Source organism: Arachis stenosperma, chromosome 8, assembly GCF_014773155.1.
Source record: "Arachis stenosperma cultivar V10309 chromosome 8, arast.V10309.gnm1.PFL2, whole genome shotgun sequence".
Classification (NCBI taxonomy): domain Eukaryota; kingdom Viridiplantae; phylum Streptophyta; class Magnoliopsida; order Fabales; family Fabaceae; genus Arachis; species Arachis stenosperma.
In genome coordinates, this window is record NC_080384.1 from 8,671,971 (window position 1) to 8,690,108 (window position 18,138).

The 18,138-nt window shown below is 36.7% G+C and overlaps 3 protein-coding genes across 3 annotated transcripts; 1 reads left to right on the top strand and 2 right to left on the bottom strand.

The window, feature by feature from the left end:
- Positions 1 to 4,700: 4,700 nt before the first annotated feature.
- On the bottom strand, positions 4,701 to 6,379 carry LOC130943604 (uncharacterized acetyltransferase At3g50280-like). Its single transcript, XM_057871546.1, has one exon. The coding sequence runs from the start codon at positions 6,354 to 6,356 to the stop codon at positions 4,980 to 4,982; it is 1,377 nt and encodes a 458-aa protein (XP_057727529.1). The 5' UTR covers positions 6,357 to 6,379; the 3' UTR covers positions 4,701 to 4,979.
- A 6,285-nt stretch (positions 6,380 to 12,664) lies between these two features.
- On the top strand, positions 12,665 to 14,982 carry LOC130945326 (uncharacterized). Its single transcript, XM_057874060.1, has 3 exons — positions 12,665 to 12,881; positions 12,995 to 14,262; positions 14,389 to 14,982. Exons 1-3 carry the CDS (start codon positions 12,665 to 12,667, stop codon positions 14,980 to 14,982), a joined length of 2,079 nt encoding a protein of 692 aa, XP_057730043.1.
- A 246-nt stretch (positions 14,983 to 15,228) lies between these two features.
- LOC130944121 (uncharacterized) lies at positions 15,229 to 16,658 on the bottom strand. Its single transcript, XM_057872288.1, has 3 exons — positions 16,328 to 16,658; positions 15,866 to 16,258; positions 15,229 to 15,788 (listed from the first exon to the last, which is right to left on the bottom strand). Exons 2-3 carry the CDS (start codon positions 15,914 to 15,916, stop codon positions 15,321 to 15,323), a joined length of 519 nt encoding a protein of 172 aa, XP_057728271.1. The 5' UTR covers positions 15,917 to 16,258; positions 16,328 to 16,658; the 3' UTR covers positions 15,229 to 15,320.
- Between the last annotated feature and the right edge of the window lie 1,480 nt (positions 16,659 to 18,138).

Sequence of the window (18,138 nt, forward strand, 5' to 3'; positions counted from 1 at the left end):
GAGACTGAAGAGAGTTGGGGCTGTGGGAGAGAACAACGTATGGTGTTGTGGGAGTTTTGGAGTTTGAACAACGTGAAGATGGAAGAGAGTTGGACTGGGAATAGAGAGTAGATGACGCAGCAAACAACACAATGAGTAGGGAAGACTGAATAATAGGTTTAGGGTTTTTTAATTGGTAAAATTACTAAAAAACTCCCTATGTTAGAAATAAAGTAAGGTTATTTAAGAAATTTCAAACATTCGGAGAATTATCGGGGTTCCCCACTCGAGTCCCCGCGCCTGTCTCGGGAGAATTGGGCTCCCCATTCCCATTCCCACGGAAAAAAATTTTCACCATCGAGACCCCATTCAGGGCGGTCCCCACGGGAATCCCTGCCTCCTAAGAATTTTTGACACTCCTAAGTATGTCGATACCCGCGATTCAAATAGTGTTGCCATCTCTATGAAAAAGTGTGAGTAACTAAATTTTTTTCGATAATGTTTTTTTCAGTTAATAAAACTGCAGTTGATTATTTATCTTTTTAATGATAAAAATAAAAAATTATTTGAAATTAATTAAAAAAGTAGATAGAATAATATTATTTTTCCAAAATTTTAAAAATTAGTTGAATAAACAAAATCATAGTGGCATTGATATATATAATAAAATTGTCACTAATTTATAAGAATAAACGAAAAAAAAGTGTGGAATTAAAAATAATTTTATATGAGACAACACATAAAATAGATAGTAAATAAAATTTAAGTAAAAATATAAAAAATAAATTTGAATAATTAAAAATTATTCCAAATGTGTTATTAGAATGATTTCTTGTAATAATAGAATATGAATTTATAAGATTGAAATACGAGGTTGATGTCCATGTTTTAGATTGGCATCTCCATGAGAGTGGAGTATATCTGAAAGAGACTCTAATACTCAAGTCAGTAATAGGTTAAAAAGCATTAAAAATAAGGTAAATACCTTTTCTGATCTATAATCTTTTCTCCATGAGACATATCGCACCCTAATCATCCTTAAACCTCAACCAAGCCCCACTTATCAGTAAAATTGGACAAATCGGCCCTGCAACCGGTTGACAATAGGTTGCTCGTCTAACATGTCAGGTGGAGTATGATGTGTCAATGCCAAGTGTCATGTGTCAACTCCAAATGGTTATAAGAACTAAAAATTTTCTCCCTGCAAAAAAATAAAATAAATAAAATAAACCCCATTCTTTTCTTCTCCTCTTTTTCTCTTTTCTTTTTCCTCTTCTTCTTCTTTCTCTTTGCCTAGTCACCATCATCTCCATCACCATCATCATCAAGCTTCACCTTCGTGACCATCAACGTGGCACCACCATCGCCAAACCAACTTCTTTTTTCTTCTTCTTTTTCCTTTTCTCTTTCTCTTCTTCTTCTCTTTTTCTTCCTCAATCACGCTATCTCCAAAACCACCATTTTCTCCCTCTGTTTTTTCACCAACAATTATCACCATCGTGGTTCCCTCTTTCTCCTCTTCTTCTCCTTCTCGCTCTCATCCAACCTCCCTCAATAGCTCACCCCAAATCTTCTTAGCGTCACCAAGATCTTTCCTCCCTTATTGTCCTTTGCGCTGCCGCCGAACAACTCCTTCTTCCTTAATTGGTACGCCATCCAGAGTCATTTACCCTGCCTCATCCTCCGCAAGCGCTACAAGAGCTCCCATATTTGTCGAAGGCTTCCGATTACTTCCAATTCTTGTCTTCTTGTTTATATGAGGTGTATTCTAAATTGTTAATGATATATTAATTACTAACTTTATGATATTGTTAAGGTTAATGCAGAAAGAGTCTTAAAGATTTGGAGGTAGATAGCAATGATAATGAGTCTGAAGAAGAGAAAAAGAAGGAGGAGGAGGAGGAGGAGGATGTTTTAGTCCCTATAACCATTTGGAGTTGACACCTAACACTTGGCATTGCCACATCATACTCCACCTGACATGTCAGACGGACAACCCGTTGCTAATCGGTTGCAAGAGTTGATTTGTCCAATTTTACTAATGAATGGAGCCTAAGTTTAAAGACGATTAGGGTGCAATATGTCTTACAGAAAAAAATTCAAGAGTTAAAAAAGATATTTACTCTAAAAAATAAAAATAAATAATATATTTTAGACATGTATATATTAAGCTCTTTATTTATATTATTTGAAGGGTGAATTTAAAAAAATCTAAATAGATTAATGCGATATATATATAGAGTTTTAGGTAAATATATACGAGACAAATTACGTTTTTTACAAGTTCACGCATGTCTTGTATATATGAATTGTATGTTAAATTGTTAATGATATATAAATTACAAGTTTTATGATATTGTCAAGGTTAATGCAAAAAAAATTTTAAGGCTGTGGAGGTAGATATTAATGATAATGGGTCTGAAGAAAAAAAAAAGAGGAGGAGGAGAAGGAGGAGGAGGAGGAAGAAGAATAGAAGGAGACCAGGGTGTTTTAGTCCTTATAAGCATTTGGAGTTGACACTTAGCACTTGGCATTGCCATATCATACTCTATTTGAAACGTCAGACAGGCAATCCGTTACTAACCGATTGTAAAAGTTGATTTGTCTAATTTTACTGATAAATGGAGCCTAATTGAGGTTTAAAGATGATTAAAGTACAATGTGATATATTTTATAGAAAAAAGTCTAGCTAGAATTAAAAAAAATATTTATCCTAAAAAATAAAGATAAATAGTATATTTTAGACATATATTAAACTCTTTATTTATATTATTTGAAGGATGAATTTTAAAAAAAAAAATCTGAATAGATTAATGCAAGATATATCTAAAATTTTAGGTAAATATATATGAGCCAGATTATATTTTTTATGAGCCCACGAATGTCTCTAAAAAAGATGCTCTTGGACCTATTATAATTTTAGAATCTAAAAGCTAGATTCTAACAAGAATTATGAAATCTGTATTTCTTTGGTTTAGTCATCTATTTATGTATTATCATTGTTCTAATTGTAATCCTCGCAGATTGCACCTTAACAAGTAGCAGGTTAGAGTATCTGCTAGTCTGCCATTCTATGAGAATGCAAGGTAAATAATGGACTTTTAAATCTAGTAATGAAAAATCACCAGTAAAAAATAGAAAGATTTAAAAAAAAAAAAGAAAAGTAAAAACCACATTCGAAAAGTGAGAACAAGATTTAATCTTTTTCCTATCTCCCACGTGTATCAGAATGGACCGAAAGAACAAAACTCTATATCAGCAATATATAACAGGGCAAATTAACTCATCTTGTTTAGTGATTAGAACTCAATGATTCAGGCTATAATCTTCCTAGTATAGGATAAGCAATATGCCATTATTCAACCGATTCAAGTAAAATAATATATGGTTGAGACGCACAAGAAAAATGGGATTAGAACTCTTAAATTTGACAATACAAATGAATTACATGGTCTATATAAATAAATAAAGCATAAGTGCATAACTGAAAATTTCAAGATATAACAACCACTTTGTGTAAGGCATGATGTATAATCATTATGTCCATAAACCAAAAATCAAAAGAATAAGGTCAACACTTTACCTCTTCCAGGTAATAATGTAATATTATAAAGTTAAAGCCCGCCATCGTTGAAGAATTGTAGTCCTTTGCTAATACGAGAGAAATGATTTTTTAACACCATACTCAGCGTCAACTAATATTCATTATTTTACCGTCTTTAAAGTATAATTTGGTACTCATTCTACCATTCAAGTTCTATATATATATTTTTTTATCGTTAATTAATTACAGATGAAAACTATACTTAAAGTGTTTATTTTGGTAAAGCAATTTATCAAAACTGATTTTTAAATATTTTTTAAAACCTGCAGTACATATATTTAATAAATTAAATTAATTTTTTTAATAAATATAAATAATAATAATTATATTTGATAAAATCATTTTTAAAATTTTAAGGATCATAATAAACATAAATATAAAAATAAATTTACATATAAAATTATATAAATTTTTTCATTTTAATAAGTATAAACTCATTTAAAAAAACTTTTTAAATAGTTTTAAAAATACTCTTTAATATTTTTAAAAATTAAGGGCCCTTCTTTTTTTATGGGTAAACTACAAAAAATGTACCTAAATTATTTTGGTGCTCACAAAAATGCTTTCAAATTTTTATATCGACAAAAATGTTCTCAAATTATTTAAAACGGGATAAAAATGGCCAACATTAAATATGTATTCTCAAAAAATACTTTAGAAATTGAATTTTAAAATAGTTTTTTATAAGCATGATTAGAAAAACAAAATATTTTTATTTTTAAAATTTGGTAATTTTTTGTTAAATATATAACTTTTTTTTGTGTTTTTTTGTCAACAATCAATAATACTTTTCAAAAATAAAAAATATTAGAGATCAAATTTTTATCTAATTTTTTGTAAATATTTTCTAAATAATTATCTACATATTCTTATAAAATTTTGGATCAAATGCATAAATGATTTGTCGAATACAAAAATTATTTTCTACTTATAAAAAAAATATCTTTTTTTGTACATTTTTATCACATTTTTAAATAATTTGATAATACTTTTGTTGATAACAAAATTAAAAGCATTTTTATGGGAGCAAAATAATTTGGGTGCATTTTTAGTGTTTTATTTTTTTATTTATGAAACAAGAACCGAAATGCCACCTCTCCAAAAAAAAAAAAAAAAAAATCCCCAAACCATGCTTAATTAACACAGTAAAGCACTGAATAAACGATTCAATACCGTACAAACAGTAAAACTAACACAGGTTGAGCAGCACACAAACATCCAATGACGAAATATTTCGTGAAACAAACAAGTTTGATTATCGGCACTCGGCAGCATCACATATAAGGCTTAATCTACTTCACAAACAACATTAAAAAGAAAAGAGAAAAGAAAACATGAACTGAAGCAGCTAGCAATTATTCTTCAAGCAACAAGGTGGAAATGCACGAAGGGCACATTAATTAGACGCAGAAACCGCATTCATGAACTCTTGGTCAGATTCCAACGCACACATCGAATCTGGAAGAAGACACATTTCCAAGTCAACGCTTCCACCTCCTTCGCGGCCAGGGTATGACGTCACTTTCCCATCAAATTTATTAGCATATCCACTCAGAACCGCCACCGCTTTCCCCATTCCAAATTCATTCCCATACATGTTGAATCTCGGTGAACTACCCATCATCACACTATCCGGTTCAAAGAACCGAGCATGTTGATAGATCACTGGAGACTTCAACCACTCTTTGAGAAACTCAAGCGTCACTCCATTGTTATGGTTCACAACAGCCAGGTGGATCTTCCACGCTGCCCAACCCAGATCATGTTCAAGCAATTCCCCTGCTGTCATTGCTGCACTCACCGCATGAAGTACGTTCCCAAAGTATTCCTGAGGCAGAGGAGGTTCCATTCTGCTTCGATTGTTCATTGCCAGCTTGCAACTCGTCTTTCTATCATGCGGTAATCTGCGAGCACGAGTGATGCATCTCCAAACAAGTGCTGACAATGATTGGAATGAAGAGATCTTGGTGGTGTTGGATTCCTGGTTTGCCTTTGCTTTCAGCTTGGCAATGGATTCTGCACTGAAGTGGAAGATCCTCTCTCTGAGTTTTGGTGCTTCGAATCTACAGACAAACTCGTCATGGTGTTTGAATGGGAGATTGATTATTGGGCCGCAACCCTGTGGAAACCAGCGCTTGTGAATGGGCTTGTGGGAAATGTTGGTAACATCAACGTCTTGTTCCCCTTTGAATTTAGATTGAGATTGAGATTGAAAGATCTCAGACCAAGCGTTGAAGAAGTTCCAGTAAGAAGTGCCATCAGCGAGGGAATGGTTCATGGAGCAGCCAATAAAAACGCCGTCGATTAGTTCAGTGACTTTGATGCTTAAGAGGGACATGTGGTGGCCGTCATGACTGACGGCTCTGTCATGGTCAAAGAATGACTGAACAATCGCAGGGACGTCAACGGGGGAGAGGATATCAGATACGGTGAGATCCACCGTTGCGTGGATGAATTTTGCTCCGGGAGAGTTGACGCAGTCAACGGAGACAGAATAAGAGGGAGGATCTTGGGTTTGGTGGGTAACAAGGCGACCAGCCAAGGGATAGAAATGGACAAGGGTAAGAGAGAGTGAGTGTTTGAGATCGTGCAATAGATTTCGGGTGAAATTTTGAGGTTGGTCTTGTGGCTTCTTGAAGAGAAGTCCCTTTTGGATGTAATGGACGGAGAGCATTGCAAGATCCCATGGTGTTAGGTGGCACAGTTGTGTTGAGTCTTGCGTGCTGCTGTGTGGCTTCACGAAGCATTCCGAAACAGGGGATGTGCTATTCATCGTTTAATCAATGTTAAGAGGGTTTGAAGTGGAAGCGGCCAGGGACGCATGTGTTGTCTGATTATATAAAGGAGACGGAGGGTGGCGGCAAAAGAAACATGTGTCCCTTATTTTATTTTTGATAATACTAAGAAAGATAATTTTTTTATTTAATATTTTATTAATTATTTAAATAAATTTATATTTTTTTATTGGTTTTTTCTTTTTCAAATATTATTATTTTATTTTTTAATAATGTTGGGGGGGAGGGGGGCTCACGTGCACCACCTAATTGACTGTCCAGTGTCAGCTTGTGCTTTAGTGATTTATAGCAATTAATTAACTATCATTAATATTTTTAATAGTATAAAAATTTATCTAATAATATAGAATTATTTATTTATTTTGTTAATTAAGTGTTGGTCAAATTTTAATAAAAGTACTAATTTTAATTTTTTTATATATATTAAAATCAATCATTAAAATTATCTATCAATATAAAATAAAAATATATTAAAAAATTAATAAATTTTATAATTTATAATCATTAATTAATAATTATTAATATTTTTAATAATATAAAATTATATTTAATAATATAAAATTATTTATTTTTTTAATAATAAATACTAATTAAATTTTAATAAAAATATGATTTTTAAATTTTTTATAAAATATATTAAAATATAAATATATATTAAAAATAAATTAAATTATATATATTTATATATAAATATATTAATAACTAATTTTAATAATTTAATTTAATATAAAAATAACATTTTTAGATTACTATACTATCAGATATCCTAGCTAAGCTACTTTGGGTGTTGATATGGTTGTCATCGCAACACTTGGTTGGTTGACTCGAAGGATCGGCACTGAATTGGATATCCCCACATATTTACATCTTTTTCTGTTCGCAAAAAACATTTTAAATAATTATATTTCAAATCAAAATCTCATTAAATAAAACTAACATAGTCAGTAGAACGGAACCGATAATTGAATTGATCAAATTATTAGGTCATTAGATTATTAATTCAATTGATAATTACTGGTTGAATCAATTGACTCAGTATTATATAAATAAAAAATAATAAATAATAAATAATAAAAAATTTAAAATTAAAATTTAAAATACATATTTTTACTAATATTTTATGAATATCTAATTATTCTAAAATAATATAGAACATGAATAATAAGTATTTTGTTAATTTTATTTATCATAAATATTTTTATTTTGTCTTTATATTAAAATAACTATTATTTTAAAATTTTAATAATTTATTAATAGTTTATATCTATTATATATTACAAGTATTTATTAAAAAATAATATTAATAAATAATATATCATTATGAAAAGAAAAAACAAGTGAGTTTATAATTATTGTTAAATAAAAATATAATTAATTTAAGAATGAGTGAGTTTATAACTAAAATTAAAATAAATTAAATGGAAGTAAATTATTTGATAAAAAATACCTATATGTATTATAATTTGACTAAGAAGGACATTTTTTCCATGAAGATGTCGAATCTCACCTCACATATTTCTTGAAATTTTAATTTCAAACAGTTCGTTCAGACTGGTCTTCGCAAATTTAACCAATTTTTACCAGTTCATTCTGAGTCTAACCAGTTTGTTTCAATTCTTAACTTTGTGCGATCTAAATGTCGGACTGGACCGGTATTAAATTCAGTTCACCAATTTTCAATCAAATTGACCCGTCCGATTCAGTTCTAATAACTATGAAATCAACCATAAGACATATAGAATCTCATAGTTAAAATAGAATATATATAAGAGGATGAAATCAAAACCACTGCCACCACATCAAATAGCATATTCTGAAAGAGTCTTGCTATAAAGTCAATGAAGTATTTATACAATGTGTACAATGTGCTGCTTATTTAGCCCAGTATGAATTAAAAATGAAAATTACTCAAGAAATAATAAATTTAAAAACTCTTATTCAGTTATTTCACATCAAATTTCAAATTTCAAATTCTCCAATTTCAGATTTCAAATTTTTAAAAAAATATCGTTAGTTATTTAAAAAAAATAACCATCTGAAATCCTTCAATACTCTCTTCTTTTTCAATCGGCGGCCACCCCACCTTCATCAATAGTAATCTCATTTCACCGTCGCTACTTAGCTTGCCACACACTACTCACCCTTAATAAAAATAACCATCCACTTAAGGATAAAAATAATCATCTGCATACCTAATGAATTGAACATCTAACATATTTTAATTATATATAACTAAACTCAATCCAATCAAAATAATCATCTACATAAAAATAAAATAACCATCCGCATACCTACTAAAATAACCATCCTAAATTGACCATTAAAATAGAAGAAGATGATGAATAAACAGAAGAAACTATTATTGTGGTGAAACATAATTTTGAAAGACTAGTCATGACAAAAGCGACACTGTTGTGAAGCATAGGGCTCAAATAATGAAACAAGCTAACTATGCTTGGATCCAAAGAAGAAGAGCATGGTGGTATCATCGGTGAGAAGAGACTTGAAGGAATGGGAGAAAGCGAAGGCGCATCGGAGGAGGTGAGGACGGTGTCGGAAAGAAGGCACATACCGGCTGCGACGGAGGCGCTGGACGTCCGGGTTGCTGCGGTGCCGTTAGTTCGACCCACCCAATATGTGCGTCCTCCCTTGGCGGTGGCCTGTGCACCAACGACACCAGTCGGAACAGTGTCAATGCGATTTTCGATGGCAGCTGGTGACCGTGGCGTTAGTGTACCGACGAGACTCCATGAGAAAGGTATATAACGCTGACAAACCGTATTGAGAGAGAGAAGTGAGAGAGGGAGGTAGTTTATTTGTTTCCAAAACCGATGGTAATCCTAATATTTGATTTAAATCTCAAATTGAAAACTATTAAAAATTAATTAGTTGCCTATAATTTAAAATTAATTAATTGCCTATCAAATATTTTAAATTTTAAATTAACCCCATTATATGTGACGTGTATCCCGCTAAGCTCGGGATTAACATCAGCAACAACAGACCAACCATAAATCTCGGAAACAAATAATCAAAACTGAAACAATCACTTAACCAAAAACACACGTGAGTCAAAGATTATCCCCCAGCCGTTACCTACAGCAACAGAACTTATCATCTTGGCCACTAATATCGGAACAAATCAGGCAGCACATGGCACTCCATTCATCTATAAAATCAAACCTAAGCAACCTAAGAAAGACAGGTTACACTACTCATTCTAGTTTATTATTCTCACTCTCTGATAATTCTTACTTTAACTTGAGCGTTGGAGTGCTTTTTGTAGGTGCTCCCGCCGCCGTGTTCCTGGTATCGAGGTTATTTTGTGGCGCTGCTCACCAGACGACTTATAGCACTTCCATAAATCCAACAGCTGGCTAGGCGTCATATACCTCGGCTCTCCTCGTACGGAACATTTGGCGCCCACCGTGGGGTCGAAAGTTACATTAACCCCAATCTTTTTTACCACATAGTACTTTGTGTTTTCTTTCTACGTAGGATTTCTCAATCTCTACACATGGCCGACAATGGAGTTCATCAACCCACCCAGGCCGAACTTATGGCCCAGATGGCTGAACTATAGACAGAAGTGAAAAGACTTGCCGAATTATCCACTCAAAAAAACGCTGGCAAGCATGAGGACAATGGATGCAAAGGAAAAGGCAATGCAGACCTGTTGAGTGTCGGCCCACCGAAGGAGAAACTGACCTTGGATAACCCGTTCTCTGAGGAGATTACCAATTACCAGATGCCAAAATATTTCACACTACCTTCCTCACTCGAGCCATATAAGGGGATTGGTGATCCCCGGGCTCATATTAAGAAATTTCAGTCTATGATGTTCTTTAATGGCCCTAATAATGAACTTGTTCTTTGCAGAGCTTTCCCTACTTACCTCGATAGCGCAGCTCTCCTTTGGTTTTCAAAATTACCTGAAGGATCAATCTCTTCTTTCGAGGAATTGGCAAAATCCTTCATAGATTACTTTGCTGCAGCACGGATTTACGTACACGGATCGGATTATCTCGGCACCATTCGCCAAGGTCCCCAAGAAAGCTTAAAGGACTATCTGACCAGATTCGCAGATGCAACAATGGAGATACCCGATCTAGATCCCGCCGTCCACCTGCATGCCTTAAAAGCCGATCTCAAGCCTGGAAAATTCAGAGAAACAATTGCAGTCACAAAACCGAAGACCTTGGAAGAATTTCGAGAAAGAGCGGCCGGGTAAATGGAGATTGAAGAATTCCGTGAGGCCGAAAAAGCAGAAAGAAGGCAGCCCAGAAGAGAGGAAAGCCGAGCAATAAGGTCGACCAATAACAAAGACCCCAGGAAACCGTTTAAGCTTACGCCAAAGTTCAACAATTATACCAGGTTCAACGCCAAAAGGGAGAAGATAATTAAAGAAATACTCAACGCTAAAATCATAAAACCACCATTGAGGGCGGGGAGCTACCAAGACCAGCGATTTGTCGACCGAGGCAAGCATTGTGCCTTCCACCAAAAGTACGGCCACACAACCGATGAATGCGTAATAGCCAAAGACCTATTAGAAAGATTGGTCCGGCAAGGCCTCCTAGACAAGTACATCGAAGGAAGGAGACATAAAGAGTGCGATAGAGAAGAACATCAACAAGCCTCGGGAAGCAAAAAAGCCAATAAATGGTCAAACACTACGCCACCCAAAGGGGTCATAAACACCATTTCAGGAGGATTCGCCGGAGGTGGAAAAACAACTTCGGCAAGGAAACGTAGTTACCGTGCAATGTTAGCGATAGAAGGAACAACACCATGTAGCAGCAAGGATGCCTCAGACCTAGAAATCACTTTCAACCAGGGAGACATATGCTCGGCCGCACCACACTCAGACGATCCAGTGGTAATTTCTGTCCAAACAGGTGAATTACTGGTAAGAAAAGTCCTTCTCGACCCAGGTAGTAGTGCCGATGTCCTGTTTTATACTACCTTTTGAAAATAAAAATATCCGAAAAACTCATACAACCCTCCTCCGGAGAATTAGTCAGATTCTCTGGAGAAAGAGTGCCAATCAAGGGTTACATATGGTTGAAAACAATGATAGGAAACCACCCATTGTCACGGACCATTGACATACAATACCTCATAGTTGACTGCCCTAGTCCTTATAATATTATCCTCGGAAGACCTGCCCTGAACATGTTTAGGGCAGTAGTTTCAACTTTTCATCTATGTGTCAAATTCCAGGCACAGGACGGAGAGATAGCAACCCTCCACTCAGATCGTTAACAAGCTCGGCAATGCTACAATGCAAGCCTAAGAAGGTCGGCCCCAAGAATAGAGTTCCAATAAGAGGTCAAAGCAATTCATAACACAAGCGAGGTATTGTCTCTAGCAGAGCTCGACCCCCCGAGAGGACACTCAAGAGAGGCCTCAACCAGCAGACGAACTACAAGAAGTCCAACTGACGGCGAAACCAGAACAAGTCACATATATCGGTCAAGCACTACAGGGAAAAGAAAGATCCAAGCTCATCAAAGTATTACAAGACAATGCCGACCTATTCGCCTGGACCGCAGCAGACATGCCAGGAATAGATCCAAACATTATATGCCATAACCTCGCCACTGACGGAACTACCCGACCTATAGCTCAGAAGAAGAGAAACCTCGGGGTAGAAAAATCAAAGGCAGCTCTAGAGAAAACTAAAAAGCTTCTCAAAGCTAACTTCATCAGAAAAATCAGGTTCACCACATGGCTTTCGAACGTGGTAATGGTAAGAAAAAACTCATGTAAATGGCGCATGTGCGTCGACTTTACATATTTAAATAAGGCATGCCCTAAGGATGCCTACCCTTTACCTTGCATCGATAAACTCATAGACAGTGCATCAGGTTTTAAAAGCTTGAGTTTCATGGACGCATACTCTGGTTATAACCAGATACTTATGCATCCAAAAGACCAAAGCAAAACTGCATTTATAATTGAACATGGAAATTTTTGTTATAGAGTAATGCCATTTGGTCTAAAGAATGCAGGAGCAACTTACCAACGACTGATGGACAAGGTTTTCCATCACCAAATAGGTCGGAACATGGAAATCTATGTCGACGATATGGTCGCCAAAACCACCCAGGAAAGGTCACACTGCGACGACCTCCAAGAGATATTTGAACAGATACGAGCATACAAGATGAGACTCAACCCAGAGAAGTGTGCCTTTGGGGTACAGGGAGGCAAATTCCTCGGATTCATGCTAACTTCATGAGGAATCGAAGCGAACCCTGAAAAATGCGAAGCAATACTTAACATGAAGAGCCCTAAGACAATAAAAGAGGTACAACAATTGGCAGGAAGGGTAGCAGCACTATCTCGGTTCTTACCATCAGCGTCAAGCCAATCATATCACTTCTTCCAAACGATAACAAAGAATAAAAAGTTTCAATGGACAGAGGAATGCAAGAAGGCATTCGTCGAGCTCAAAGCCATTTTGTCATCACCACCAGTGCTGCGAAGACCAGAAGTTGGTAAACCTTTATACTTATATTTATCAGTTTCTAACCATTCTATAAGCTCGGCTTTAGTCATCGAGACAGGAAAGACGCAGCAACCAGTATACTTTGTCAGTAGAGTCATGCAGCCAACGGAACAAAGATATCCGAAGATAGAACAGCTAGCTTTAACACTTGTAATAACGGCAAGAAGGCTCAGACACTATTTCAAAGCCACACAATAATAGTACGGACAAACCAACCATTACGACAAATACTAACAAAGCCAGAACTAGCTGGACGACTGACTAAATGGTCTATAGAACTCTCAGAATTTGATATCCAATTTCAACCAAGGTCGGCATTAAAAGCACAAATCCTTGCCGATTTCATATCGGAACTAACCTCGGATGAACACAACAAGTACTGGGAGCTACACGTCGACGGAGCATCCAACCAAGGAGGAAGTGGAGCTGGTATAATTCTGAAAGAAGGAGACAACGTGGTGGCCGAGCAATCACTACAGTTCCACTTCCCAGCAAGCAACAACCAGGCCGAGTATGAGGCCCTCATAGCCAGACTCAAGCTCGCCCTCAACCTCCAAGTACAAAGCCTGACAGCACACTGTGATTCCCTCTTGGTGGTTCAACAAATCCGAGGAGAATATCAGGTAAAAGATCCCTTGCTAGAGCGATATTGGCTCGTAGCAAAGGATCTCATTTCAAAGTTCAGTACATTTATCATTTTACATGTTCATAAAGAAAAGAATGTTAGAGCCGACATCCTATCCAAACTTGCCACCACTAGGGCAGACACACAAACGTCGGCACTATCACAGCTGACACTTAAAAAACCCAGCATCGAATTACTATCCATAACAAGCATTAACCACCTCCATGACTGGAGAACACTTTTTCTTGAGTACATCAATACAGGTACCGTGCCCAAAGACGATCTTAACCCGCAGAATTTCAGAAGAAAAGCAAGTCTCTATACAAGCATAGCGGGAGAACTTTACAAACGCGGCATCTCTCAACCATTGCTAAAATGCCTAAACATGGATGAGGCAAGAGAGGTAATAGATGAAGTACATGAGGGCATATGTGGAAACCACATCGGAGGACGAGCCCTAGCCGCAAAAATCGTCCGAACAGGATACTTTTGGCCAACTATGAAAAGAGATTGCATAACGAAAGTCAAGACATGTGACAAATGCCAAAAGCACGAAGCCGTCTCTACTAAGCCGGCCGATGTATTACACAGCATGGAGGTAAGCTGGCCTTTTCACAGATGGGGGCTCGATATCCTCGGCCCATTTCCAATAGCACCAGGTCAGGTAAAGTTTCTTTTAGTATCAATTGACTACTTCTCAAAATGGATAGAAGCACAACCATTAGCAAAGATAACAGCCGAAAAGGTAAGATCTTTTATATGGAAAAATATAATATGCCGATTTGAAATACCAAAGGAAATAATATCAGACAATTGTAGACAATTTACCGATAATAAGCTCGATTCATTTCTAAAAAATTTTAATATACAGCACCATTTTAGCTCGGTCGAACACCCCCAAACGAATGGGCAAGCCGAAGCTGCTAACCGAGTTATATTGCAGGCAATAAAGAGAAAACTGGACAATGCAAAGGGAGAATGGGCCGAGCTAATCCCAGAAATATTGTGGAGCTACAACACAACAATACAAACAACCACAGGAGAAACACCCTTCAGACTAGTGTATGGGTCAGAAGCACTAATTCCAGTAGAGGTCGGAATCCCCACAATACGCATCGAGCTCTATGACGAACAACACAATACTTGCACAAGAAACGCCGAGCTTGACCTCGTCGAAGAAGATAGAGAGATTGCGGCGATCAAACAGAGAGCCATGAAACAATTGGCGGCAAGAAAACACAATAGCAAAGTTGTCCCAAGAGCTTTCTCTAACGACGATTTAGTCCTCAGACGAAATGAAGATGCCAGACGACCTCCTTTGCACGGAAAGCTCGCCGCGAACTGGGAAGGACCTTTTCGAATAGTAAAAGTACTCGAAATGGGGGCCTATCAACTTCAAACATTACAAGGCAACCCAGTGTCAGGAAACTGGAATGTTTCATCATTAAAGATGTATAGATCATAAGATGTACAAACAGCGGATAAAGGTACTCTTTTTCCCCCTTAGAGCTTTTTTCCCAAAACAAATAGGGTTTTGCCTAAGGAATGGTTTTAATGAGGCCGGACGCCCAATATATTCAAATTATCAAACGATTCTATCAAAACCAACCCAGCTCTAAACAGAATACGAAAACAATAAAACACACGCTACAAAAATCACAACAAAGTGAAATCATCAACTTGGCCTAACCTCGGCCAAAGCAAACAGCTCAAAGTATCAACAAAACAAAGACCAAACCTCGGTCAACGAAACCAAAAAAGTAAAGAGTCAATCATACATATCCAAAATATAAACAAAACAAACTAAGAAGGAGGAGCGTTCTCATCATGCTCCTCCACAGTGCCATCTACAACCAATTTTCCACCAACCACTATCTTAGTCATATCAAGCTGAGCACTGTCAAACTCCGGGGACAAAACAGCAATCTGACTTACAGCTCGTTCAAAGTCATAAGAGAACATCTCCATGCCATTTTCCTCCAACTCATGAACATGGGAAGTAAGTTGACCTTTAGCCACATCATGTTCCTTAACCTCAGCCTGCAACAGACGAATCTGATCTCTTAAGCGGGATACCTCCTCTTCCAAATCCTTTGACCTAACCACAACACTAATGACAGCATCATCTTTCTCCTTAGCAGCTTTTTCCAATTCAGCAATCCTCATGTTATACGACTTCTCCAGGTCATCGACTTTGTTCACAGCTTCCTGCTGCTCAACACCGATGAGCTCGGTGGTACGACCAACACACATCAAGCGAGAGGCAACAATCTATACAAATTTAAAAGCCGAAATAAAAATCAGAAGGCAAACAAAAAGTTTAAAAAAGCTTGGATTGTAAAGATTACCTGAACAAATTTACCAAAAGCTTCCATGCCAACGCGGCGAGTCGTCAACATGTCACCAGGATAGTGGGACACCTTATCAGAAAGATTGGCAAAATCAAATTGATCGCTCCATAAGGAATGCGAGCCAGAACCAGGAATAAAGCCATGAAGTTTCTTCTGCCAATCAAAAGCAAACCCGCCACCTCCATCAACCCCCTGACTTCCTCCGAAATCACCTCCACAGATTTTTCAACATTATCCCTCTTCCTTTTGAAAGAAGACGCCGCTTGAGCAACAGATTGAGCAACATCACCACCCCCTCATTCACGGCTAAAGAAGCATCAGTAAGTTTTTCTTTCTTCTTCTTAAGAAAAGTCTGAAGATGTGACGGATCAAGGAGAGGAACTCGCCCACCTACACAGAAGCAAAAAGTCAGAATAAATAAGGCGAATGAGAAACGAACATAAAACAATCAAGAAATACCTAAATATGTTTTCAAACCCTCCATATCACTAGAATCATGATAGCGAAGAAGGTCAGGAATAGACAGACACTCCCCCCAAGCAAAACTCTCAACCAAAAAGTCTATCAATCGCTCTTCCTCCTCACTTCGTTCAACGGCCTCAAGAATCTGACAAGGTTCCGAACACCAATATAGAGGAAATCGTTCTATCAACTCGTCATCAAGATAAAAGGGGTACTCGGACTCCACCGACCTTACTTTCACGAACAAGGAATTAAAATTTTTAAAAGAAGACTTATACAGAAGGAAGAGAGAACGACCAGGGAAACTACTCAAACATATCCATAACCCCTTTCGAACCCCTTTTGCTTGAAACAAAGAAAAAAACACAGCAAGAGAACAAGGAACAGAAAGAAAGCCCATTAAACATTGGAAAGCACGCAAAAACACCCACGAGTTAGGGTGTAATTGTGAGGGCGAACATTTTAGCTGAGTTAGAACGTCACACTCAAATGCAGAAAACGGGAACCTAACGTGAAGCTCGATAAGACAGGGTGTATAAAAGTAGAAGTACTACCAATCCCCCTCCTCTCACAAACCCTATCTTCCCTAGAACAAGGAAGGAACTCAACAACAGCACCAGAACCTTCCTTCACAACATGTAAATCGCAAAGCTCATTCATGGAGTCAACACTAACGAACGAGGAGGAGCGAGTCCTCACATCATCGTGAACCCAGTAATACAGACTAGCTTTATCCTCCTCCACAAATTTATGTTTTTCCTTATCTCTCGCCATTTCAGAAGAAAAAACAGAAAAATAAAAACAAACTACAGAGAAAAAGATGAACCTTTAGAAGTCATGGTAAGAGTCAGCTAGTAGAAAGAATTTGAAATAGCAACAAAATTCCCAAAACAAGGAAAAATTATTGCAAGCCCACTAACTTAGTGGGTAAATAACTCGCAACCGCTAAACAAGCGTGGAAAACCCAAACGGCAAATAAAAGCATTAAAAGCGGGCACGTTTTGCAAGAAAAGAAACAATAAAGTCTTCCAAGATCATTTAAAACTTCCCTGAAGACCATTTTGAAGTCCAAAGACCAGAAAATACAATAAAGGCAACTTAATAAGCTCGCCTACCACTTACATGCAATGCCAGCCGAGCTTGAGGGCTATGACGTGTATCCCGCTAAGCTCGGGATTAACATCAGCAACAACAGACCAACCATAAATCTCGAAAACAAATAATCAAAACTGAAACAATCACTTAATCAAAAACACAGATGAGTCAAACATTATCCCCCAGCCGTTACCTACAGCAACGAAACTTATCATTCTGGCCATTAATATCGGAATAAATCAGGCAGCACATGGCACTCCATTCATCTATAAAATCAAACCTAAGCAACCTAAGAAAGACATGTTACACTACTCATTCTAGTTTATTATTCTCACTCTCTGATAATTCTTACTTTAACTTGAGCGTCGAAGTGCTTTTTGCAGGTGCTCCCGCCGCCGTGTTCCTGGTGTCGAGGTTATTTTATGGCGCTGCTCACCGGACGACTTATAGCACTTCCATAAATCCAACATCTGGCTAGGCATCATATACCTCAACTCTCCTCGTACGGAACAATATGCATTGTACAATACCTCTATTGTCTCTTCGTACTTTCCCATTCTAAAATAATCCCAGCACTCATATCATTTACCCAAGCCTTTTACATTATAGAAAATATTACTCATTCTAAATTGAAATGGCAGCACAGCATATTGCTCACTTCTCTCCTCTTCGTTATCTTTTAAAATAAAAAAAAAAACCACTTAAATATAACC